Source organism: Mesocricetus auratus, unplaced genomic scaffold, assembly GCF_017639785.1.
Source record: "Mesocricetus auratus isolate SY011 unplaced genomic scaffold, BCM_Maur_2.0 Super-Scaffold_100676, whole genome shotgun sequence".
In the NCBI taxonomy this organism is placed as follows: domain Eukaryota; kingdom Metazoa; phylum Chordata; class Mammalia; order Rodentia; family Cricetidae; genus Mesocricetus; species Mesocricetus auratus.
This window is the reverse complement of record NW_024429266.1, coordinates 20205510-20232409: the sequence shown is the minus strand read 5'-3', so window position 1 is coordinate 20232409 and position 26900 is coordinate 20205510. Positions and strand designations below refer to the sequence as shown.

The window sequence follows — 26900 nt, the reverse complement described above, 5'->3', positions numbered from 1 at the left end:
ACTCACATTTTGACGTTCAAATAAAATGCTTCTGGGAGGGCACTATCAGCAGCAACATAATCCATTACATATTGCTATGTTACTCTTCAGTCGTCTAGGGCGCCTGTCTTGACTTTTCAGCAAGGCTAATCAGCTTGAGAGCAGGGACAGACCTGGCACTGTCTGTTCCTCCAGAACCCAACAACAGCACTAGACAAACACCATGTGTTCAGCAAAGGATTGTTGACTGGAGGCAGATAAATATCCAGCCTTCCCTGGGATAACTGCCTGGAATGAGCCCCCACCCCTACCCCTGCTCATAGGCACTCAGTTAAATCTCCCGTCCTTCGGGCACCTCCCTCCTGCCGTAAGGGTGAGACCTCATAACAACAGTCACTTGCTCATTCTGCCCCAGATCTCTTTATTAAGGCCTTGCATTTGACCCAAATACATTAACACGAGATGGGTGAGATACATCCCTGAACACAGTACCTCCCCTCCTCCTGGCCAGGGTTAGGACAGTCAGAAAGGTTTGAGATTTGATAAGTGGGAGACTGTGTCGCTGGAAGGGACAGAGAAGAAATGGCAGTACAGTCACAAGTATGGGAGTGATAGGAGAGAAACAGTAGATACGGATGAGGTGTAGGATAAGAACCAGAGATGAAAGAACCGGGCTCCTTTTCTCACCAGTGAGGGAGACCAGGACCTCAAGCACCCTGTGTACAGACCCCCGTCGGCCCTATAGTAGAGAGTGACCCAGTGTCCCAAGGAGCTCAGGGAAGTGCGTGGATGGTAGGAAGGTACGTATAAAGAGCGAGTGGGGCTGGTAGGTGGTTGCCGCAGCAACTAGTCATCGTCGTCGTCATCGTCGTCGTCGTCGTCGTCATCCTCTGTGTTGATCTCCCCCTCCAGCACGTCCTCCAGCCAGTCCTCCAGCTCTTCAGCGGAAGGCAGGTCCTCCTCATTGTCCATCTCCATCCATATGCTGTCCGCCTAGGTGATGGCACAGGCAGGGGACGGGAACTAAACTTAATACACATCTGGACTGGTCCTCCCACTGCTCTACCTCCTCTCTCCCTCCCTGCATGCTTCAGTGGCAGAGGAACGGTCTTGATGAAGAGCGAGTTGGAATAGCGATGGGCATGCGCAGAAAGGAAAGGTGACTTGGCCAGAGACTTCAGTCTCTCCCCTTCCTTGTTGCTACCCTGAGCTGCTGGGAGCACGCATCTCTCTCATGTCTGCGATGTAGAAGCATTGGTGGCTACTCATGGCCAACAGAGCAAAGTCAGATGCTAACATTCAAGGATTGTCACAGAAAGATTTTCTAGCAATAGCTTCAGTGAGCTTAAACTCTAAAACTCTATTTTTAAAAATGCTTGCCTAGTCCCAAACCCGATATTCACTTTTTTGCTGTCTTTTTGTTTTTATTGTGTTGTTTCTTCTTTAACTCTTTTTTTAAAGATATGCTTTTGATGGCTCTCACCTTTAATCCCAGCACTTGGGAGGCAGAGGCAGGTAGATCTCTGAGTTTGAGACCAGCCTGGTTTGTAAAGTGTGTCCCAGAACAGCCAAGGCTATATGGAAAAATTCTGTCTCAAAATCAACCAAACAAAATGTGCACTTGCTTTATACAGGCTTGGCTGGCTGGCCTCATGCTCTGCTGTGTAACCCAGGCTGGCTTTGAACTCACTACAGTACTCCAGCCTTTGCCTCTCCAGTGCTTAGAGTTCAGGCGTGTACCACCATGCCTGGCATTGCTCTTGTCCTTTGATCACCCTTTACTCTCAGGTTGGAGACTCATACCTGTCCCTTATTGAAATCTTGTATACTACATGATCTCCATTGTAATGCTCCTCTCTCTTAAACTACCCTGAGTCTCTCAAGCAGAAATTGCAGCCTTGCTAGCATTTTGTTTATATTATACAATTTATCAGAGCCAGCCTTGCAGTGAATGGAATACTTGCCTATTCCATTAGACTGAGAATACTATGAAAGCAAAAACTGCACTATTCAATTCTGCTCAACAATTAAGTGTCTACTATGTGGTCACCTGAAGATTTCTCCCTTCAAAATATTAAGAATCTGCTAGAAGAGGGCCGGGCGTTGGTGACGCACGCCTTTAATCCCAGCACTTGGGAGGCAGAGGCAGGCGGATCTCTGTGAGTTCGAGGCCAGCCTGGTCTACAAGAGCTAGTTCCAGGACAGCCTCCAAAGCCACAGAGAAACCCTGCCTCCAAAAACCAAAAAAAAAAAAAAGAATCTGCTAGAAGAGATACGATGCTAAAAGGCAAGGTCTCAATGCCAGTGAGCTCCAAGGATGGGGTGCCATAGAGGGAATAATTCCAAAGAACAACTTAATGGAGGATGCGAAGTTGAACTGGACTTGGAAGAATGACCAGGTGGTTCCAGTGAGCGGTGACTCAAATGCTCTGGTCATGCGCTCCCACCCCACAGGTCCAGCCATTAGACCGAATGTCCTCTGTTCCTGGGCAGTGCTTGCTTCCTAGTTAGCAACAGTGTGGAAGAGAACTAGCTATACTGAGATGAGTTGGTGCTCTGTCTGAGGTCATACCACCCTAGCCATCCCCAGTCTCGTCTGATCTTGGAGGGGAAGCACGGTTGAGCCTGGTTAGTAATTGGGTGGGAGATGATCTGGTACATAGCGAGGAATGAGGAACGAACACTCACATCTGTAACATTGACAACTCCTATTTGTGGAGCTGACAAGTCGATGTCAAACGTCTTCTCCCAGTACGGGACCAACTGTGGAGAGAACCAAATACGTCAACTTAACAGAGGTTAGGAGTACGCGAGTCATTCAGAGGATGAGTCAGGCCAGGTATAAAAGGAGGCAGGTTGAATTGGCAATGGATGGATGGACAGCCTAGCCATAGACCGTAGGTAAAGCTAGTCAGTGAAAAGAGTAGAAACCTCAAAGGGAAAAGCTGAGGAAGGCAGCTTCTCCCTTCAGAGAAGAAGAACAGAAACCTTGCTTTGTTCTTGGGTCTGGTTGTGATTGGCTATGAACCTTTGGGCAACTCACTTCTCTCTGCAGAGCCCTCAGTTCTTACATCTCTCTTTTATTAAGATTTATTATTTTTTATTTATGTGTGTTTGTATGAGTGATTACCACAAGTGTGCATAACTTCAGAAGAGTATGTGCTCAACAGGTCCCCTGTAGACATTCGTGCTAAGAACTGAACTCAGGTCCTCTGGAAGAACAGCGCATGCTCCTAACCTCTGAGCCATCTGGCCAGCCCAGCTCCTACGTGTTGTAACCTAAGTACTTATCCCTGGCAACCATCTGTATTCCATCACATCCCTGTTTGCTCATCCAACAATAAATGTTAGAAGCCGGGGGTTCAGCTGAGGACAGAGCCATCTCCTGGATCATGGAATCTGCTGATTCCCTGAATATACATTCATGTGCAGAGTTGTATCCAGCTGCTCACCAGAGTACTGCTTTTCAGCTCTGGTACACTAATTACCTGTCCACCTCTGATCTGGGATCACATGTTATGCCTCCATGCAATTCACTTCTCCCCGTCCCCCTAGCTCAGGATGCCCTCTGTGTCTGCACTGCTCATGAGCATGCAACAGGCATAACTTTCTGGGTCCCCAGCTAGGATGTGGCGATAGACATCTGAAACAATGACAAAAGAAAAGCCACCCAGGCCAAGTCAGTCCCCACCTTAGGATCCCAGTGCCTCTTACCAGTGGGAAGTCATCAGGGTCAATCCAGATGATACTAAGGTCAGGGTTTTCAGTGTTGTCTTGGGCCACAGCCTTGAGAGTCTCTAAGAACTCGTAACCATCTTGGGGGGAGCAGAAGGGAGAAGAGTGATGTGGGGCAGAAAGGAGAGGGACATGGTGGACAGGAACCTAGGCCTGTTCCCTTGCCGCCCACACCAACACATTTCAGGCCCCAGGCTGCTTGCAAACTCCCAGGAATGTTTTCTGTGTGAGGCCTGTGATCCAACATGCACACCGCCTGCCCCTGACTTCCCCCAGGCCACTACAGGGTCCCTTCCTCACCGGGATCAGCTTCCTCTGCAAAGGCCACAATGTGGATTCCATCCAGGTCATCCTCCTGTCAGAGGATGGGGACAGGACGGGGTTAGAGCTGAGGGGGATCTTACGCCACTCCTGTCAACCCCTTGGTGTTGCCTGAGTCTGCATGACGGAATGCCAGCTTGTATTTTCATGGTGGTGGTGACTCTTCTGAGTGACACCTTTTCGGCTCTGGTAATCCCTTTACCCTCAGAGTTTGAAACTGCTTTGTCATATTCATTTATGCCTGACACCTGAGATGTGTTCTTCAGTACAAAAACCTTGCGCCTTGACTGAGATACCGCTCTCTCGTTTTCTTCCCCTTGCAGAAGGCACAAAGAACAGGGAGGGCCATTTCTAAGACTTGTACGCACCCCTGCTCCCCAAGCACCGGGTCCTGCGAGAGGCACTCACCCAAGTCTCATACATACTCTCAGGCTTCAGTTTCCTCAGGGTCGATCTAGGAGAGAGACAGGGGCCCTATTCAGTGCGTGACAAGAACATCTCCCTCCAGAAGGTCCCCACCGCTGAAACCATCACTGGGTCAGGCCTAGGGCATAGACAGCTTGTATCCCAGAACAAAGCCAACAAGCAAATCTAAGCTCTGGGCATCAGGCCTGGATCATTGCATGGCTGCAAAACAATGGTTACTGGGAAGGGAATGACGGGGAGAGAGACTTTGGGGCAGGGGAGGTAAGAACTGGATACCAGGGTAGTCATTTTTTTGTTTTGTTTTGTTTTCATTTGCTCATTCAATAAAATTGACAGCCTGAGCTCAATAGAATGACACGCCTAATGCGTGCCAAGCCCTGGGTTCACGTCCCTGTGCCGGGAGGGGGAGGGGCTGAGATGCATTATAAGGACTGAGCTGGGTAGAGTTAAACTATGCAAACACATGGTGCCCCAAGGAAAGAGGCAAGAATCTCGTGGGAGAGAGTAAGTGGTATTTAGACTGATGAGTGGGTACTTCTAGTTGTGGAGTCACATGAAGAAAGAGAATTATGTGTGAGTATAGGTCAGGGTTTCCTAACATCAGCACCGCTGACACAGAGGGGAGGGGGCGTCCTGTGCACAGTAGGATCTCTGGCCTCTAATTACTGAATACCAGCCACACTCTCACAGACAAAAATGTCTTGAAATATTGCCTGACAACCACTGGAAGGCAAAATCCTTGTCCCCCTGGCCATTCATTCCCTCCACCTCTGCTGACAAGTGCTAGTTGGGAGCATGAGAAAGGGTGGGGCTGGGTTAAGGCTTAAGTCCCGGTCCCTGCTCTTCCTCCCCTTGAGCCTTCACTGAGAACCATAAGAGAATGAAGTTAACAGTGGAGAGAAGGTGCCTCGTAAGTCCCTGGTCAGAACACACACACTACTCATCTGTTGACAAATTACTTAAATCATAATCGGCTCACAGTCCATACACATTTACAGAGGACTTTCTCGGTGTAGGGCTCGGGCCTAAGTTCTGCAGCACAGAATATTGTGCAGAACTCCTAGTGTGTCAGTGAGCACCAGTGCCCGGAAGTGTATTCATCTCCAGCGGAAACTGGCTTCCAGGTTGGCTTGCTTTCGTTTCCCATACCACCTCACAGACTGGTGTTCTAGCCCCAGGAGGAAGCTGCCTCAGTAAGAGGGTTGCTCCATCCCCACCTCCTGTGTTCCTCCACGAAGCTGACAATCTCTTCTTCGCTGTTGGGTTTGTCCGGGATGGTCACAGGTTCGTCCATGAAGGCCTCGTAGAAATCGATCTCATTCAGCTTCAGTGTCAGTTTCTTCGCCACCTTTGAGGAAGTGGACAAGAGTCGTGGAGTATGAGATGAAGGGTCAGAGTGAGAACTGGTATAAAGGGAAACAGGTTGCAGAAAAGGAGCCAGAAAATGTGGGTCTCTGTCACTGCCACAGTGACACTGGGGGAGTGTCTTAACCTCTCTGGGTTAATTTAACACGGCAAAGGTGAGTTAGACAATCTAATGGCCCTCTTCCCTTCAATTCTATAGGAGAAGGAAGGGATGAGTCTGGGGTAGGGAGTAGCATGTAGATGAGACCAAGACCCCATCAATTCTGGGAGAGAAGGCTGGGGGCAACTTAAGAGTGTAGGGGGACCCAGTGTGGCTGTGGGGAAGAGAACCTTGCTGTCGAAGGTAGCGAAGAAAGGGATGTAGGGGTGAAACTCTTCAGCTGCATCCTCGAAGGCTTTGTAATCTGAGGGGAAGAAGGGATAGTCATTTTCAGGGTCTGCCAGAGAATCATCCCCCTGGCTTCTCTGCAGATCTTCCTTGACATGTGGGTCCCAGAATGAGACCCATCCCCTCTAACCTCTAGTTCTCTGAGAATAAAATACAATAGAATTGTAGAGGAAGTGGTGGAATGGGGGGATAGGGTGGGGGTGGGACAGGACAGATGAAGGAGCCGGCCATGCGGAAGGAAGGACAGGCATGGGGAGTTCAGAGCCAGAGATGCTGAGCCACAGGCAGGGGCAGGGAGGCAGGAGGACAGGCGGCATGCAGGGCCAGAGAAGGGAGCAGTGGAGCTGTTACCCACGCTCTGAGTCTTTGCTCTTGAAGTAGCCAATGAGTTTGATCTCATCCTCAATATTCTCAAATGCTTGTAACTCTCGTTCACCTTCGATCAATTCCACAGGGTCTTCTAGGACCTGCCAAGCAAGAACACTGAGCAGATCATTTCTGTCCTCACTGATAGGACCCAGAGAGGGATCTAGGGGGAGGGAAGAGACTAGAAGAGGAGTTAGATGTTGGTAGAGGGTGGGCATGTGGTCCATGTGTTGTACACTGTTAATAGTATACGTGTGTAGTCTCAGGGTTTCGCAATGTGTGTGATATATGTTCTCTGTCTTCTGTTTTACATGGGTATATGTTTGTGATGTTGTTGTATGTGGGGTTTATTTATGGGTCTGATGTGCATGGTATATGTCTGCTATAAATTGTGTATGTTGCATGTTATGTGTGATATGTGTGTGTTGTTTGTCATGTCTACTACATAGGAGTGGGCATTGTATGTATATATGTTGTGGGTCTGGTATATGTGGTACATATATGTGATGTGTGTTATATATGTGAGTATATATGTGTGGTATGTGGATGTTTTCTGTGCATGTGTCTGATCTATATGATCTATGTATGCAATATCTATTGTTTGTTGCATGTGGTGTGTTCAGCGTATGTAGTGTATGTGTGTGTCTGGTTTGTGGTATCTGTGGTGTGTGTAGGGGTGTAGGGTAAATTAGGCACTAAGGGCATTGGAAACTTGAAGGCTGTCAGGTTCAGGGGAATCCTCACATCAAGCATAAACTCCACCAGAGTGTCCGCAGAAAATTCGCCATCGTACTCAATGACTTCATCGCCTTTAAACACGTAAATACTGTCCTCTTCAGTTAGGCCTAAGGAGCACATGAGAGGTGAGCTATGACCCAGCCTTCCCTGAGTTTAACTTCTGTTTATAGTCCTCTTGATAACCCTGGTAGACTCATCCTCTACCTCTCCATTTCTCCCCACCCCCACTACCTTCAACAAGCCCTACAACCTATGTCCATGTCTCTGGATTTAGTTCAGGAGCTAGCCTATGTCCATGTCTCTGGATTTAGTTCAGGAGCTAGCCTCACAGCCAAGCAGGCTGAGAAGAAGCTGGGCTAAGGGGTGGGATGGGGGGAGCAGGTAGGGCCTGAGGGGTGGGAAACTGGAAAGATGCGGATTCTAGTAGCACAGCTCCCTTACTCTGCCTACATAGACAGGGATGGGTATTCCTGCCAGCATCTCTGAAGACTCTAGGAGCCGTTTCTCTGCTATTGCCAGCCAGATGACTTGTTGCTAACTACCCTTCCCCCATCCATCCGGTGTCCGGCCTGTGCTGCCACCTAGTGGTCGGGCGTGTAACATCTGGGCCCTGCTAAGTGGGGGAGGGAGGAGGATAGGGAAAGGGGAGGGAGGGGACATTGGAAAAGAACTTTGCAGAAGGTCTCTCTGGCTATGCCTATATTCCTTGATTTCCCCTTCCTTCCAACACCCAGCTGTGTTTTTCTTTCCTCTTTTTTTTTTTTAACTAAATTGTATACAAAGTATCTACATGCATTTTTGGGGGGAGGGGTTGCTTTACTGTGTAACCCAGGAGGCTTTGAGCCCACAATACTACGGACAAGAATGAGCCACCACGCCCATGCTCGTGTCCAGCTTTAGCCATTTTCTAGATAAGCATGAAGGCCACCACCCCGCCCTACCCCGTCTCATGCTGGGATTGGAGCATGCATGGGTCTCTATGCAGACTAGTCCCCAACCTCGACCCCCCGCCACTTCAGAATAGATATGGTGGGAGAGCTCCTGAGCCCTCAGATCTCCCCAAGTCCTCCACGTCGGCCTCTCTGGTCTTCCATCTCCTTTCTGCTTCTTGTCCCCTTTCCCCTCCCTTACCTAGTTTCTTGGCCACAGCTGCATCCTTCTCAGAGTCCACTAGGCCGAAGCCAACACCCTTGTCTTCTAGGACCTGAGCTGCTAACTGGAGAGAGAGTCAGGATTACAATTAGCCCCTAGAATTATTAACCCCTTCCCCATTTAATGTTTTCCTATTATCAGGTCAACCGAAGTACAGGAAGCTCAAGCATTGACCTTGACCACTGGTTAAGACCCAGGCTATCCCCGGACACCCCATAATCCTAGCCTGTCTCGGGCTCAACTTTTTCAAAGATCATGGGTATTTACTGTTCATTGCAATGTTCCTGAGGGAAGCTGAGTCTCACCTTCCATGATAGGCTGGGCCCTGCCTTCCATCCTGATCAAAGGCCAAACTCAGCATAAGGGACTGTGGGGCCCTTGGGCTCCTCAAGTGACTCCCAAAGTGAGAACTGTGGAGGGTGGGGTGGGGGAGTGGTGGGAAAGGCCACAAAGTCAAGAGGTCACCGTTCATCTCCCGGTGGAGGGAGAAGCCACCGGGAGAAACTAGGCAGTGCTCCTCTTCCAGTCTCCTCCTTTCCGTAGCACTGGTAACCAGTCTTCAGTCGCTCGGGCCTGGTCACCACCCCACAAGCTCCCCACCCTGCAGTCCACCGATTCTTTTTGCCGTGGGCATACTTTGCAGCTGTACCCCCACCCAACACTGCCGCACAGTGACTCGGGGGAACCGGAGGGCGGGTGGCAGGTGGATGGCAGAGGCCACTGAGTACTCAGGATAAAAATACTTGGCTCATTAATCAGACAGCGGTTTCCAGAGCCCAACGGGGCACACAGAAATGCAAGCCTGGAGCCTAGTGTCTTTCACTGAAATTTCCCAAATTCCGTACAAAGTGGGGCCTCTCTGTATCAATAAACCAGAGAAGGGGCCAGGTAAGTTCAGGCAAGGAAACAAATATATCTTAGTTCCCTTAAGGATGTGCATGGCCATGTGTCCCAATTATAAAGACCCCCTACACCCTGCCATTTTTTTGTATTAACCATCTCTGCTGTGGGTAAAGTCAGATTGAGGGGTAAAGAAATCCCTTCTCTGAAAGAAAAGATGGGGAAGGCAGGCTGGTCTCCTTCAACCTCAAGGATTTTCTACTGAGGACAGTTGTTTGATCCAGTAGGGACAAAGGAGGAGTTGGGGGAAGGTGAGGGGCTGGGCTGGGGCCATGGGAGGCCTTTAGAAGATACTTAACCATATAGCCATTAAATCAGTTACAGGTAAATAAAGCATCATGTTTACATCCCTGCTGTTTGGGTATTGGAGCACAGCCCCCAGAGGGTGAGAGGGGCATATTTTGGCTAGGAGAGTACATTGGTGGTCTGGAGCACAATGCATAGTACTGCAAGCAGCTCTCCTCCATCCTAGCCAAACCGAGTGCCCCTGCCTTCTACAGCGCCGAGCGGGCAGACTCCTACAGCACCGGCCCTGAAGTTACCAAAAGGATAGGACCTTGGTCCCTGAGTCTTTTTCTTTTGGCTAAGGCCTCGTTCCAGTCATGCTCTCTGTGAAGACAAAGGCCCCGTGATGTTCTGACCCCAGCCACCACCCTCATACCTGGGGCTCCCAGAGGGGACTGGGCATGCTCTTGAGGCCTGCTGTCTTCTACTTACCTCCAGGATTAGCTCCTCCATCTCAAATTGTCTTTGTGAGGCCTTGTCGTCCTCGGGGGGCTCGTGGTAGAGGAGGGCCAGTACCTCATACTTCTTGAACACATTCTTGTAGTTCTTTGCATTCACATTGATCACACGGTCCACACCATCGTACTCAGGGAAGTCCAGCCCTTCCTCCCCCTGGACCCCTGACTTGGGTGTCCCTAGCACCAGAACAAACAGCAGCACTAGCCGCAGCTTGGACACTGCCCTGGCCCCCATCCTGTCAGCAGCTCTCATGGAGGTAGTGGGATCTGGGTGTACTCTCCTGGTCCAGAGGTTAGCTGAAATAGGGACGTGCCCCCTGGATGCAGAGTCCTGAGTTAGGGGCTCCAGGTGGGGGTGGGGTAGCGAGTGGGCTAGACAGAGGACAGAGAGCGCTGCTGGGTCCTGGAGAAACTGCCCACAGAGCCAAGTGGAAAAGGGTCAGGACGAGGAATAGGAGCAGGGGCGGGGAGGGAACCGGAGCTGCCCCTTGAAGCTGGCACCCCTCTGTCCCCACCTGGTCCTGTCTAAATATGTCTCTGTGGTTGGCAGGGGAGATGGATAACCTTCTGAGGCCAGGACAGCTCCATGAGAGCCCTACACCTCTTCCCTAGGCTCCCAGCAACTCCTTCCTTCCCCCTCCCCCAGTGTCTAGGGCTCCTCAGCCCCTGGCCCCATGCGGGCCTAAGAGCTCATCGCCATATTAAGAAAGGGAAAGGGAGAGATGCCGGATCTAAAAATAAGACCAGATGAGTTAGAGGTAAGTGAAGCCGGGCCTGGAGGAGGGGAGCTGTAGGGGTAACTGGGGATCCCAGGGTAGGACAAGGCTAATCAGAAAGAAATGTAGGTGAAGAGGAGGACCCAGGATAGGTCAGAGGCTAAACTGAAAATACAGGATGAAGTGGGGGAGATGTGGTATTTCTTCTGACACCTAAAATCTGGCCATCATCTGTAGGTGAAGTCGATTTCTTTGATCTTAAGGAGGAGAGGGGGGCGATAAAAGTACATTCCAGGCTCCAGAAAAGAAACCCCCTGCAGTTCCCTTTAGAGAATGTGGACCAAGGATGAGATCATTCTCTGAATAAAAGATGGAGTGGAGTCCAAGACCAGAAACCTGGCCTGGCTCCAGCCAGTTTCCTTTGCTTCACTCAATGGTCCCAAGTCAGGAATGTAGGGGGAAGGACAGGGCTGGCCCATAGTCCATCCTGTAGGGGTGTGAACTGGGACTCTCTCTGCCTGGAAGGACCACTATGAGGAAGGGAATGCTTCCTCTGGGTGCTCTCTGCCTGACCCTGTGGGACTCTGTTTCCAGGACACAGGGGGCTTGGAGGATTCCCCAGCCTGTAGGATTCTAAAGAGGGCTAATAGCTACTGTTTATTCCCATGTCTTTGACAAGGCACAGATAATCAGTACAAACATGGGAAATTAGCATGAGGTAAACAGGAAAAGCTGGGCCCTGTGGCCTTACCCAAGGCTGTGTGTCTGAGACCCAAGGCAGAGCTGGAGGTGTGGGAGCTGTAGTGTCAGACGACTCACTTGGAGGCAAAGAGTTGAATTTAGCTTGAAGTATCTAGCAAGACCCTTTTATGGGCTTCTAGGGCTCATACTATATGGGTAGACTGAGGCTCAAGGGGGATCATGGAGAGATCACATAAAGTCAGCCTTTCTTGTCCCCTGTGTAGTTCTCATTCTCAAATGAGTGTTTATTTTGCATCTACGTAGAAACACGAGGTTATATTAGCAGAACTTCTTTCACGGCCACGGGGCAGATCTTATGCAGCTGATTCTTAAGAGCTGGAGGAGAGGATACAAGAGGGACAGCTGTCCCGTAGCAGGAGAGGCCAGTACATGGCACTGGAGCTGGGGAGATCTCAGAATCCTGTCTCATGATCTCCCAGGGGACTGCCTCATGTGCCAGGCAGAGCTTACGACCCTGGCTGCAAAGGCCACCCGGGGGTGATGGGCAGGCCTGCTCCCGGGTAGATGCAGCCTTGGCGTCTCATTTCTGCAGGGTTCTGGGGAGAGGTAAATATCTGATCAGACAATGGAGCACTAGACTTCTTCCATCATGGACTGGACCTTTGGGATGAGACAGGACCGCGAGATGACCCTGGCCCCTTCAGCTCCTCCTATGCAGCTGCCACTCCTCACCGGTGGCCTCCATTTCCATCAGGTCCTCCATCACTACTCCAGGCCTCTCTCTGACGCTGTACTCCATTCTGTCCACTCAGAGCCCTTCCTTCCAGGCTGCCTGTGTGCAGGCCTTTGGATTTAACACGCCCCAGCCACCCGTATCAAATGACCCTGAGTTGGGGCGTCAGTATTTTTAACCCACCAGACACTCAAAGTTCCTCACTAGTGAAACTTGAGGAGCTGGTCCCTCCGCTCCCCCTCCCCATCTCATGTCCCTCCCCTCTCCCGCTTTCATCTTCCAGGGTCTGTTTCAGCCCTGTCAGCAGCCGGGGTGGACCCCAGACTGATATAGCTCTGTCCCCAGGAGACCTTGTGTTGGAAGAGAAAAGGAGCGGAGGTAACCTCTGAGAAAGGGGCCTGAGACAGAGAAAGAGGGGCTGCTACAGCTTCCAACGGGAGGGTCTTTTTGTTTGTTTGGTTTTCTGCCAGCTTGCAAAAAAAATCCCATCCTCCAGATCTATGCTCCTCTGCCATTATCCCACTTAGTTGCCTTGCTAGTAACCATGTTTGGTCCCAGTTACCACTGAAGACTAGTTTGGAAAGCATTTAGTGGTACAAGTTCTGGAATGAAGCTCTACTTTCTCCTCTTTCGAATCAGAGTGGAGTGGTAGAAAAATGGTGCTGAGAACTATGGTGGGTTCGGTCATTGTCGCCACGCTGGGAGGTGGGCAGTTGTTCCTACGCTGCACTTTGGTAACAGTGCTGGTTTCCTCCCGGTCTTCCTCAGCATCCCTCTGTGTCTTGTGGGGCAGATACCTCTAAAAGGTACCTGAGAATGAACTGAGAGTCACAGAGCATAGCAGAGGTGTTCACTGAGCAGAAACAAGTTCCTGAGGGGAGACAAAGCCGGGAGGAACCTAGGGAGGAGGGAGGGTAGGAGAGAGGCTCCTTGCACCTTTTTTTGTTTTTGTTTTGTTTTGTTTTGGAGACAGGGTTTCTCTGTATTGTTTTGGAGGCTGTCCTAGAACTCGCACTGTAGACCAGGCTGGTCCGGAACTCACAGAAATCCACCTGCGTCTGCCTCCCCAGTGCTGGGATTAAAAGTGTGCACCACCAATGCCCAGCTCTTTGCACCTTTTTACTAAGACCAGACCAGAAAAATCTGGGTTCGGGGCCCCCGGGGGTAGCTCAACAGCACAGTATTTGCCTAGCTTATAGCCTGTTTCAAGGTTATACTGGAGAGCAAAGGTTAAGGGAAGGGATGGGGTGGGGCTGTCCTGATGGCAGGGCTAACAGGCAGGGACCACCAGTCTGCCCTAGAGGAGAGGATTCCCCCCCCCATGTAACTATTCCCAAGTCATTGAACCTTGTAGGACCCGATGTTATTAGGACTCTTAGAACAACAACACTGTGGCCTGTAGTCTGGCCTGAGAAAATCCAAGTCAGAGTCTAGATTATTTGGCCCCACAAGCCCCAAATGCGAATACAGATATGGGAGATGTAGCTCAGCTGGTCTTCTCTTGTCTCCCTTTCACCAGCTGGTTCTAGCCAGACTTTGGGGGGCGTTCTCTTGTCCCTTACACTGACAGGACATCAGACATTGATCTTAAAATGGGAAATACCCTTCAGTGACAAGTATGCTTAATCTTCTGCGTTTAAAGGCAGGATCTCACTGTGTAGCCCTGTGTGGTCTGGAACTCACCACGCAGTCAGGTTGGCCTCAAATTCACAGAGATCCACCTGCTTCTACCTTCCAAATGCTGGTATTAAGGGTATGTGCCACCACACCTAGCCACAGATTCTTGTCCTTTTTCAGCCTCCTCTCAGATCCCTGGAGGTCTCCCTTGGCCAGTTACAATGTCGGTGTTGGGAGGGAGCTCTAGTCCCCTCAAATCAGACTTCTACACCCCGGGTTAGGTGAGGTCTCTTCCAAATGTTTACTCTCTAGACTGGCTACTGGATGTAACGAGATTGTGCACCTCCTCACTGGGCTCCAGGCAGAGCAGACTGGGCTTTCCCCAACCCACCCCGCCTCCTGCCAGATCCTCTTGTTTCAGCCCCAGGAAACTTCTCCCTCATCCAGAGTAAATTCAATCCAGTGTCTCTGCCCCTGCTCAGCCTTATCTCAGATGCTGTGTCACACTCAGACTCAGCTTTTGTGAGACCAATGTCATGTGAAGATCTTTCTCGGCTGCATCTAGTAGTATGTTTCCTTCTCCAGCCATCCTGTGGAGAAGAGACAAAGTGAACCGAGGAGGTCATCAGGGGAGCTCAGCAGAGGGGCAGAGAAGGGGGCAGGTGGGAAGCCTGAGCATTGGGAGGGACATTTGGAGTCAGGAGTGGAGACAGGGGTCCAGGAAGAGCGAAGGACAGACAGTGAGATAGAATAAGCCCCTGAGTCTGGAGAAGCCAGATGGGCTGGGGGAAACTTGCTGGTGTCATTGTCCAGGGCAGCCTTACCACCAGGCCGTCTACGGATGATGAGTTTTCTGCCTTCATCATAGATGAAGATGAGAGCACTGTAGGGAATAGCACAGAACCACCAGTTTATCCTGCAGAGAACAAGAGTTGGTCAGTGAGGCTGAAGATACAGGGGCTAGAGAAGGTAAGCAGCAATGGCGCATGGGAACTATGGAGACTGAGCTGGGTGCTGGAGATGAGGAGGTGTAGATGTCCCTTGGGAGGAGGTCAGAGCCTGAGTGCTAAGCGATTGGGGGGTGGAGAGGAAAGACACAAGACAAATCTAAAATGCCAGTGGCAATATGACAAATGCCATGTCCAGAGTTAAGTGCAGCATTTATAGATTGTCAGCTGACTTTAGTGAACTGCTGAGAGTCCCTCCTTCCCCTACTGTTCTTCTGCATACTTTAAGCCTTGCCAACTATGGAAGGGAATACAGGCACTTATTTATGTGTGTCTATATGCACTCCCATATTGACACTTCTTCCCTCTTTGAGCTTCTTCTATAATTAGGGACCAAGAAGATGGACTCAAGGAGTTTTATACCCTCGAGTGACAGGGAACTGTACACCAATCAGCAGCACTGTTCAGCAGAAATATAACGCAAGGGTCAAGAGACGAATGGAGATAGTGGCTCAGTGGATGACGCGCTTGCTGCACAAGCCTGGTTACCTGTGTTCGGATCTCTACAACTCTCGCAAAACCCAGATGCAGTAACACAAGCCTCTGCAGTCCCCTAATGGGAGATGAGAGGGAGAGGCAGGAGAATCTGCAGAATCCGGTAGACCAGCTAGCCTGGTGCTCGCAGCAGTGAACAGTGAGAGACTCATCTCTCACAAGGTGGGAGGTAAAGACTGACACCAGTTCTCCTCTGACCTCCTCACGTATACTGGGGCGCACGTGCACCTACGCTCGTATAGGAACACACATCATACGCACACACACAGAGAAATACACACATAGACATGCACACAGAGAAACAGATATGCAAACCACGCGTGTAATTTAAAGTTTTCTAATGCCCATATTAAGATAAGTGAAACACAAGAAATTTTAATAATTTTAGTTAACTCAATATACCCAAAATACCATTTCAGTGCGTGTGTAATCAATATAAACATCCTTTTGTTCTGTTTTGCTTTAAGATACAGTCTTTCTATATGACTCAAGCTGCCTTCAAACTTGAGATCCTCCTGCATCAAGGGAGGCATATGCCCACATGCCAATCAGTACAAACATTACTAATGAGAGTTTACATCCTTCTTTTAATCTTGGAAATCTAGTGGATGTCATGTACTGCTCACCTGTCTTAACTTAGCTACTAGATATTCTCTTCCACCCCTCTCACAGGATCTCACCACCCAGGCTGGCCTTGAACTTGCTGTGTAGCCAAGTATGACCCTGAACTCCTGTTCCTTCTGGCTTCATCTCTTAAGTGCTAAAATCACAGTCATACACCCATGCCTGGGTTTGGAGTATGAAATTTTAGTGACTAAAAGGAAATATAACCCAAAAGAAAAAATTATCTTTTCTTTTCCTCCCATTTAAAAGGTTTTTTTAAAAATGGGGTCTTGTATTGCCAGGGTAGCCCCAAATTCATGACTTTACAGCCTCAGTTTCCTACACTGGTTCGACTGTAGATTATAGTGCCACTTATATTGTGTTTACATACATGTTCTAATGTTGCTTTAGCTTTTAACTTTAAGCAAGTTAAAATTACAAAGATGTATTTTCATGCTCATTAGTCATATTCAAGAGCTCAGCAGTCACATATTGGACAGTGTGGACTGAGGTCAGGGTTCATCTGCTACACATGACACAAATATAAACACTAACATACAAACACCTTTCCATTCAATGAACAACGTTTATATGCATACCCTGAATCTGTGTAAGGTATCATGATTACATGATGGCTTTTTATCTCAAGGAGTTCAGAGAGATACGAGAAAGAGAGGGATGGGCACATAAAATAATTTTAGGTGCTGAGCACTGTGGAGGAGGTATGTACAGAGTACAATGGGGTTCACTTCCGTTTGTTATTGACATCATCAGCAACAAAAGCAAAGCTACTATTAGAACATCCTCCATGAGCCAAATATGCTCAGTGCTTAGAACCAAGTTTTACATGTAATTCTCAACGCTCTGCTGGGTTCTATTGTTTTTTTTTTCCCAGTGCTGGAGCACAATTCTAGGATCTCACATATGTTATACCTGTGCTCTGCCATTAAACTACATGCTGAACCCTGCCATATGTGTACTGATGGCTAAGGCTCAGAATTGTTGCATATTTCTTCAAAGTCACAAAATATACAGAGTTTCAAACTTAGGATTGTCCATGTCTAAGGCTAGCCCCACTGCCGTGGATGGATAGATGAGCAAAGCATGTGAAAACATAAATGAATTGGAAGAATACGCACTAAATTATCCTTATAGGCTGCCTGTGCATGCGGCATGGTGGCAATGGGGGAAAAGCCCTTCTGCTTTTTTCTTGGTAAATTTTAGATTTTTTTCAGTACTGGGGATAGAATCAGGGTCTTGTACATGTTAGACAAGCACACCAGACTGAGCTACATCCCCAGGTTCTCTGTAAATTTTAAGATCACCAACTAAAACCAAGCATGGTGGCACGTTCCTATAATCACAACACTGGGAGACTGAGGCAAGGATGATCAGGAGTTCAAGGACATTCTCTACTGCACAGCAAAGCCAGTCTGGGTACATGAGCACTAGACCCTGTCTTGAAAATTCATAAGTATGTATTAATGTTAAAGCAAAACATAGTAAAAACCTGAGAATTGAATAAGGATCTAGACAGTAAGAATTTCAGTATGATCATTCTCATATATCAAAACAAATTGTTAATATTAATAATCTCATATATTAAAACATTCTCACATTAAAACAGACTTGTATAAAAACAAAAGAATTAGTTAAGCTTACCATAAATTTGGATCTTTGTTTTGAGACCGGGTTTCTATCCCAGGTTGGCCTCAAACTTACTATGTAACCAAGGTTATCCTTGAATTTATGATGTTCCTGATTCTGCTCCCTAGGACTACAGGCAAGCACCACTCCACTCCTCCCCATAATTTAGACTATTGCATGGGTATATAAGGACCAAGAAATGTGTATCTTCATTCAGCTCCATCAGATACAGTCATATAAGACCACTCAATTAAACTCTGCTAAGTCTGCTGAATTTGCAAGTCCAATGGCTTGTACTTGACATAGTCTCTAATACTACTCTAAATAAAGGCCACGGATTGGAGTGTGAGAGAATCTCTGAGATCTCCGAGTGTAGCTCCAGTGGTCTGGGCAGTCCCCAACATGGTGACTGTCCCAGTCAAACACACATTTCCTTCTGCTTCCTCCCAAATGCGGTGACATCCCTCCCTTTACTCACTTGAGTGGGTACATTCGCAGGGCCACATCCATGCCCGGAGTGTAGGACAGGATAGCTGCCAACATTGTCTCCTCAAAGATTCCAAATAATAGGACTTTGTTTCTGGGAAGGAAGATTAGAGTAAGGAAGAAAAGGCAAGGGAGCGGCGTGGTTGGGTGTGGGGAGAGCGGGTAGCTATCAGTGGACACTCACTTCATGCCCTGTTTGAAGAGTGAGTTGCGGCGGGTCTTGCAGATGATGAGGTCAGCCCACTGCACAATCACAATGCTGATGAAGAAGGACGTTTGGCATGTGAACTCCATCACCTTCCGCTGCTCGTAGGTCTGGGGGTAGGACGAGCAAAACAGTGACATCTGGGTCAGAAAGGAGTTCCGGTATACCGGAGAGTTTCTTGTCTTGTCGCTGCGCACATAGCTTTCTTATTTAATATTTGTGTATTTTCCCTACATGACTGAATGTTTTTTGTGTCCCTTCATCTTACTTTACTTACTGAATGTTGTGTAGCAAGCCTCAGTAAGTACTAAATTTACTAGGTTAGAAATATGATTAAAAGAAGGTGGGCTTAGGTCAGCAGAAAACAGAGGTCATAGGTCAGAAGACAAAGGAGATCCAGAGGACAGTATGAATACAGTGCAGGGAGGAATTTCCCAAAAGAGTGATAGACAGAAGGCTGCTCAAGCCCCCATAGGATGGTATAAAGAAGGCACTCGCTTATTCATTCCATGGTTCTTTCATTTGTATTTTGTACATGAGGGGCTTCGAATCTAGTAGGAGGCATAAAAATACTAACAATGCCAACACAATAGTTAAGTTTTTTGGTTTTTTTGTTTGTTTTTTTGTTTTTTGTTTTTTGTTTGTTTTTACGAGACAGGGTTTCTCTGTATTGTTTTGGAGGCTGTCGGTCCAGCCGGGCCTCGAACTCACAGAGATCCACCTGCCTCTGCCTCCCAAGTGCTGGGATTAAAGGCGTGCGCCATCACCCCCTGGCAATAGTTTTAACAAAGAAGCTAAGGGCACTATAGGAACACAAAGAGGTGCACTTAAATTAGACTAGGGAGGAAACTGGAGAAAAGAGTGTATGTTTAAAAACACAACATGTTGCTGGGCATTGGTGGCACACACCTTTAATTGCAGCATTTGGGAGGCAGAGGCAAGTGGATCTCTGTGAGTTCAAGACCTGCCTAGTCTACAAGAGCTAGTTCCAGGACAGCCTCCAAAGCCACAGAGAAACTCTGGCTTGAAAAACCCAAAAACACACCTTTCTTTCTTTCTCTTTCTTTCTTTCTTTCTTTCTTTTTCTTTCTTTTTCTTTCTTTCTTTCTTTCTTTCTTTCTTCCTTCCTTCCTTCCTTCCTTCCTTCCTTTCTTTCTTTCTTTCTTTCTTTTTTCTGAGACAGGTTTTCTCTGTGGCTTTGGAGGCTGTCCTGGAACTAGCTCTTGTGGACCAGGCTAGTCTCGAACTCACAGAGATCTGCCTACCTCTGCCTCCCGAGTGCTGGGATTAAAGGCATGCGCCACCACCACCCAGCTTTTTTTTAAAAAACATGTTTCTAAATATAGATAATAAGGAATTATTAAGATACTAAATATAAAACCACTTGCAATGTACCTAAAGTTGTACTTGGATAGAAATAAAAAGGCTTAGATGGTTGGAAAACAAAGGTAAAAATTGTCTGTGTATGGTAGTGCATAACTTAAAACATTAAACATAACAGCATTTGGGAGGTAGAGGCAGGCTGGTCTACATAATGAAACATTGCCTCAAACACACAAACAAAAAATCCAAACAAACAAAATATTGGTGAGTCAAAAATGAAACATAGACAAGACCAGCCAGTGAGCTCTTCACCACTGTCTGTGACAATCCCTGCCATTGCTTAGAGTTTAGCGTCTGAGTCACTGTTACTCTGCTTCTGCTCTTGTTCTCATTTTTTTGAGATTTAAATATTCATATTTATGAATAATATTCCATTACCATGGCTTCCCAGTTTTTTTTTATCCCCTTTAATTCTGTTGTCTTTCACACTTTTACTGGGCAGCTTGCTCTTACAGTTAAGCTTTAGATAGTATCCTAAATCCTTTTCAGTACCTACGGTTTTTCTGCAATTTAAATTTCAAGCATCTTTATCTTCCATCTTATTCTAGTATTTCAATTTCAGTACTTCCTGGTCTCCCTTGGACTTACTTAAGGATCTTTTAACTTGATATATTTTATGTACACACACACGCGCGCACACACACACACCACCACCACCACTATCATCATCATCATCATCATCTCCTTCTCTAACTAGCCTAGCTCTATAAGAATCATGGTTTATAGGCTGGGTGTAGTGCATACCTTTAATCCTAGCACATGGGAGGCAGAAGCAAGAGACAGGTAGATGTGTCAGAGGCCGTCTTAGTCTACATAGAAAGAGACTCATGACTTGATCATTTTAGTTTACTATCCTATCCCCAGGGTCTAGGCCAGTTTCTGGTATAGGCTGTGATAGTTGGGATTAATGAAAGTTTTTTTTAGAGGGTAATGAACTATTCCTTCAACTGTAAGTAGTGTGCTTTCTGGGTGGAGAGCTTCCAGCTTTGCCATCACGAACTCTAACCCTCTGGAACTATAAGCCTAGAATAAACTTTTTCTTCTATAACTTTCCTTGGTCACAGTGTTTTATCATAGCAATAGAAAAGTAACTAAGGGGCTAAAGAGATGCTCAGTGGTTAAGAGCAGTTGCTGCTCTTGCAGAGGAGCTAGGTTTGGTCCCCAGCACCCACATGATGGTTCACAACCACACTTAATCCAGTTTCAAGGGATCCAATGACCTCTTCTGACCTCCATGGGTCACATAAGCAACACATATATAAAATAAAATAAATGTAAAAAAGAAAAAGAAAAGAAATGTAACTAAAACATAAGTTGGTACCAGGAGTAGGGTATTGCTGTAGTAGACCTGCCCATGTGGTTTTCTTGGAGGAATATGGAAGATTTTGGTACTTTGGTCTGGAAAAGTGGTTGAATGCTTTAAGCAGAGATTAATGGGCCAATCTAGTAGGAGTTTGGAAGACAGCAGTAAGTCAAGATCTATGTGGACTGTGGAGGCCTAGCTCAAAAGTTTTGAGAGGGGAAGAATATTAGCCACTAGACTAGAAATGGTTCTTGTGATATTTTGGCAAAGATGTGGCTGTTTTCTGCCCTCATCCTAAAAATGACCTAAGGCTATATTTGGAAGTAGCAGACTAATTTCTTTGGCAGAGGAGATTTCAAGACAGCCTAGCATTGACTCTATCACATGGTTATTAGTAATCACTATTATGTATGTCAACAAAAAAAAGCGTGGCAAAAAAGAAATACAAAGTGTACAGCTTGAGGAGAAAAAGCATATCAAGAAGTTTAATGTTACCCTCAGTGTGCTGAAAGCAATAAGGAGAGACCTGATCTGAGTTGGGATAAAGGGAGGGTGCCCTCAGGGTAACACCCCATGTGTAAAGTTAGTATCAGGTAAGCACCCAACTTTGTAAAAAAGAAACAGCCTAAGGAATTCTCTGCTCCTAAAAAGCAATAACAAACCAAAGGTGCTGCAAACGAGATCTAAGGGGACAGGGTTTACCCCCAAGATGTCAACCACATGATGCTGGCTTTAAAGTCGTGAAGGATACAGAAGGGGTTATGGAACATTTTTCTGTGGTTATGAGACTGAGGCCAGGCATGTGACAAGGTAGTCCATGAAGCCCCAAGAGGCCATGGTATGAAGCTATGAAAGTGAAGACTGAATTGTACTAGAATGCAAGATGTTGGAGATGCCAGAGCCATAAGATGTCTGCAATCAGAGCTGCAGACAGGGAGTAGAACCAGTCCAAGAATGAGAAGTAAGTTGCAGGCAGCAATGCTGGACAAGAGGGGTCATCTAAGCCCTCTTACACCAGACCCAGAACTGCAGGATCTAGGGTTTCCCCTGTTGGGTTTCAGTCTTACTTAGATTCAGTATTTCCTCACTGTGTACTGATTCCTTCTTCTGGAACAGTAATGTATATTCTGTGCCATTGTATGTTGAAATGTAATTTGCTTTTTTTATTTTAAGGGAGTTTACAGTTAGATTGTGTCACGCCTTTAATCCCAGCACTCAGGAGGCAGAGGCAGTTGGATCTTTGTGAGTTCAAGGCCAGCCTGGTCCACAAGAGTCAGTTCCAGGACAGCCTCTAAAGCCACAGAAAAACCCTGTCTTGAAAAGTAAAAAAAAACAAAAAACAAAACCAAACCAAAAACAACACAGTCAGATTGCTTGAGTCTCGGAAGAAATTCTGGACTTTAAAACAGTGTTGAGACTGTGAAAGACTACTGGGGACTGAAAGCGTTTTGCATTATTATATGACCAGGAACTTATGGGGCCCAGGAAGTGGAATGTGGTGGTTTAAATGATAATGTAGGCTCATATGTTTGAATACGTGGTCTTCAGTTGATGGAACTCTTTGGGAAGGATTAGAAGGTGTGCCCTTGTTATTGGGGGTGGGCTTTGAAGTTTCAAAAGCTTCCTATCACCCCCTGTGCACTCTTTGCCTCCTGCTTTGAGATGTGAGCACTCTGCTGTTGTTTTGGCTATGTGACTTGCTTCCTTCACAGGTCTTCAGTGTGTAAGAGAAATTCTTGTCATGTAAAACTAACAGCTTGAGTTGAGGGTTGGGGAGACGTTGGTATGCTGAACAGTAAGAAATTTGGGTATCACTGGCTACTGGATCATCAGTACATGGACTTTTGATGACCTCATGGAGCTCAAAGGGCAGAAGCCACAGTGTGTAAGAGGCATCTTTTCAACAACTAAGATTTGAGCACACAGTTTTTGAGACAAAGAATTAATAGATTATAGCCTAGGCTAACTTTGACCTTACTATGTTCCTAGGCTGGCCTTCAGTTTGTGGTAATCCTCCTACCTCAGCTTCCCAAGGTCTGGGATCACACTGCCACACTTGAGTGACTTCCTAATTAGTTACTATGCAGACTCTGCCCTTTCTACTTACCCACTGCTGCCCGTAGCTATCTTCTAGGTCATTTAGGCGTGCATCATCCCAATATAGACGGATACCCAGCAGATCCAAAGGCTTAAAACCATTCTCAGCCAGGATCACAAAATAGGTGAAAAATCCAGCCAGCGCCTGTATCATCCCTGTAAGTGACAGCCATAGGGACGGAGAGTCTGTTCAGAGGATGGCCCCAAAGACATCACAGAAGTGGTGGGCTGGTCCTTGCTACTAGTTGTGTTAGTGTGTGTCTACACAGTGATGAAGATTCTTGTCATCAGTGATCTATCTGATCTTGCCATCTGTGAGAGACTTGGTTCCAAACCCTGACATTTGTTTCTAAACTCTAAGCCAGAAGAGCAGAGCCACCTTAATCCCCCTCTGACACCAAACACAGAGCTGTAGGATTTGGTGTTTACCCTGCTGGGTTTTGGTCTTGTTTTGGTCCAGCTAGGATCATCCTTGAATCACATATAGTTTTAATATTCCTGTCAGGGGCAAGGATTTTCATGGTGCTTACAGAGGCCAGAAGAAGGCTTCAGATCCCTTATAACTGGAGATACAGGTAATGGAAGTTGAAAACTGAACTTGGGTCTTCTGCAATACAGGATGTGCTCTTGACCAGGGACCCATCTCTCCAATCTTTGAATCAGATAATTTTAAAACTAAAAAGGACTTTGGTATCAATTCATTCTTTCTATAGAGTGACAGCTGACAACAGCAATAGCTATAACAGTAACATTTGCCTACGAGTTACAGACCTTTGCATTGTGCATCTTGTGGACATAGCTCCCTCCCGTTCTCAACTGTTGTCTTAAGTGGAAAAATCCAAGCACATGACTCAGTTATCCTCTGGGCCATAGAGGCAGGATGCAGTAAATCAGGTTTCCAATGGGTCTGACTCCTAAGTCACTGTTGTTTAGACCTATTTCCACCCCTAAATGCTTTCTTCTGTCTCCAATCTCCTCCCTGTCCATCACTACTTTACTCTCTGAAACACTCCATCATACTGAACTGGTTAAGGTTCTTACATGTTTTTCGAGGTTGGTCCCAATGTTAATACTAATGTCTATAGTCTATAGTCTTATTTTCCACTACTTCCTTATCAAGACTAAACACCACCAAAACAATTGACTAGTCACTAACCATGCTCTGTGAATTTCCTTTCTCTTCTGGTTCAGCATCCTTGCCTACCTACTCACTATTCAAAACCCTATCTTCAGTCTTAAGTTGTTTCCTCCCTAGAAGCTCTGTCTTCAAAGATGATGAGCTAGCATGCTCTGTGTCCCCATAGCATTATGCCTTTTCTCCTCGCTCAGCATGCATTTTATGTAGGTTTCCCTTTATCACAGCTCTTTTTTTTTTTTTCCGAGACAGGGTTTCTCTGTGGCTTTGGAGGCTGTCCTGGAACTCGCTTGGTAGTCCAGGCTGGTCTCGAGCTCACAGAGATCCGCCTGCCTCTGCCTCCCGAGTGCTGGGATTAAAGGCGTGCGCCACCAACGCCCGGCTATCACAGCTCTTTAAAGGGCAGATCAACAGTTCTTTGTGGTCCCAGGACTAAGCACAATTTGTTGTTTGAGAGACCATCTCCCTGACCGCTAAACAGAGGTGTCTGAAAGGCCAGTCAAGGCAGCCCTCTCCCTTCCTTCACCTCCCATTTCTCTGGGCTCACCAATCTGCCCATAGGCCATGCCAATGAGACGGTGGTTCACGAGATTGTCAGTTTTGGGGTTTCGTGGGAGCCTCTTCATGATGTCACTTTCAGGTGACTCGTAAGCCAAGGAGATCGCAGGGACCTGGAGGATGTAGGGTGGAAATGACGGGTACACAGAGACACTCTAGCCCTGTCCCCTCATGTGACAGATTTTTCCCTACACTTGGCCTATCTTAGGAATTCCCAGAGTGAGAACTGGTGCTTACCATGTCAGTGCCCAGGTCAATGCAGAGAATGGTAATGGTACCCAGAGGCAAGGGTATACTTAGGATAATGAACATCAGGAAGGGGGTGATCTCAGGGATGTTGCTGGTCAGGGTGTATGCGATGGACTTCTTCAGGTTATCAAAGATGAGGCGACCTGGAGAAGATGGCCAAACTTCTGTGAGAAGCAACCAGAGGACACACCTCCAATAAACCAGCTCCTGGTTAGAAAGAATGCTAGAAAGGAGTGGTCCAAGAAAATGTTGGGAGCTCTAGACCTTGGTGGGGTGAGAGGGCCATGCTTTGACGGTAAATTGTGTGACTATCAAGTAAATCTATGATTTATTAGCCATGGCCTGGCTTTGTACTCTTTGTTCTTGGAGTCACCATGGCTAGTGTTACCCGATCTCTGAAAATCAGGCAGAGTTGGGTAGAGTTAATCCTGGAGGTGTCTGAGAATGCCAGTATTAAAGTCTTTGCAAGATTACAAATGAGTGGGAAGAACTCAGGCTTGGTATAGGCTTGGGTTTGAATCTGATTTTCTGCCTTATTTAACTTGTGACCTTGCTCTCCGCTTATGTTTCTCAGTGCCACTTTTCCTGTTTTGCAAGATTGTGAGTCTTGCCTTGGCTACCCTTCCAAAGGCTGTCGTCATCCTTCCCTGAGCTCCCTGCTTTATTCTTTCCCATTGCTGTATCATACTATGGAATTTGCCTTGTCTGTCTCTCCCAACTACAAAGCAAATTGTATGTGGGCAGGAATTTCTGTTTTTTGTCTCCTGTGTCAGGATAGTATCTTGCAAATGGTGATCAGAAAAATTTATTGAATTAAATAGAATTAAAATAGGGATGCCGGGCAGTGGTGGCACACGTCTTTAATCCCAGCACTCGGGAGGCAGAGGCAGGCGGATCTCTGTGAGTTCGAGGCCGGGCTGGACCGACAGCCTCCAAAACAATACAGAGAAACTCTGTCTCGAAAAACCAAAAAAAAAAAAAATAGGGAGCAAACTGTCAGATTCATACTAGCTTTCAATAAAATGCATTGGTGTGTTTCAGTAAGATAGCTTCAGACAGCAGTGAAGGAGTCTGGCAGGTATCCCTATGGTAGAAGGTAGCCCTTCTGTTTCAACAGGCATTCTCTTTAGAATTTTCTGGAAAGAGGTAATTAAGTTCATTCTGTTAATTTGCAGATCATCCCTGATTGTCCCCATAATTCAGGTAACTAGTTCCTAGGGGTCCCTGCTGAAGACTGAAGCATTGAGTTTCCCAGGGTATGGCTACCTCTAAAAACTTGCAGTAGATACACTTGAATCCCAGTGAGACCATAAAAAAAAGGAATTGTGCTATGCTAGAGTCTAGGTCTCCCTGGTCAATCTGGAAAACCTTCCAACTTCAGCTTTAAAAAGAATATCCTCAAGTATTAGCTACATCTTTTTTTTTAAAGATAGGTTCTCTCATGTCACACAGGCAGGCCTCACAATTGCTCTGTAGCCAAAGATGACCTTCAACTCATGATCCTCCTACCTCGATCTTTTTCTTCCTTTTTTCTTTCCTTCTTTCTTCCTTTCTTTTGAGACAGGGTTTCTCTGTGTAACAGTCCTGTCCTGGCTGTCCTAGAACTCTCTCTATAGACCAAACTGGCCTTGAACTCACAGAGATCCGCCTGCCTCTGCCTCCCAAGTGCTGGATTAAAGGTGTGTGCCATCACTGCCCAGCATCCTGCCTCTATCTTCAGAGTGATGGGATAATAGGTGTTTTACTCAGCGCTGGGACTTCAACCCAGGGCTATATGCACTCTAAATAAGGAGTCTACCAAGAGAGCCGCATTCCCCCAGCCCAAGCTAAATGGAATTTTCAAGATTTGTG

The 26900-nt window shown here is 47.0% G+C and overlaps 2 protein-coding genes across 6 annotated transcripts in view; both read right to left on the bottom strand.

Moving 5' to 3' along the window:
* Nucleotides 1-380: 380 nt before the first annotated feature.
* Nucleotides 381-11661, bottom strand: Casq1 (calsequestrin 1). The gene is made up of 11 exons (XM_005078209.4): nt 10088-11661; nt 8450-8534; nt 7325-7425; nt 6570-6681; nt 6157-6230; nt 5679-5809; nt 4444-4489; nt 4015-4069; nt 3694-3794; nt 2668-2742; nt 381-972 (listed from the first exon to the last, which is right to left on the bottom strand). Exons 1-11 carry the CDS (start codon nt 10364-10366, stop codon nt 826-828), a joined length of 1206 nt encoding a protein of 401 aa, XP_005078266.1. The 5' UTR covers nt 10367-11661; the 3' UTR covers nt 381-825.
* Nucleotides 11662-11791: 130 nt separating this feature from the next.
* The window catches only part of LOC101844581 (sodium/potassium-transporting ATPase subunit alpha-4), a 45073-nt gene continuing 29964 nt past the window's right edge, over nt 11792-26900 (bottom strand). For 4 of the 5 annotated variants that reach the window (XM_040738612.1, XM_040738611.1, XM_040738610.1 and 1 more), the window contains 7 exons: nt 25038-25192; nt 24790-24913; nt 23118-23263; nt 18304-18434; nt 18112-18213; nt 14706-14797; nt 11792-14471 (listed from right to left, as the gene is read on the bottom strand). In XM_040738612.1, the coding sequence (XP_040594546.1) occupies nt 14443-14471; nt 14706-14797; nt 18112-18213; nt 18304-18434; nt 23118-23263; nt 24790-24913; nt 25038-25192 (779 nt within the window). In that variant the 3' untranslated portion in view covers nt 11792-14442. The remainder of the gene's footprint in view (nt 14472-14705; nt 14798-18111; nt 18214-18303; nt 18435-23117; nt 23264-24789; nt 24914-25037; nt 25193-26900) is intronic. The other variant, XM_040738613.1, reaches the window with a different exon arrangement.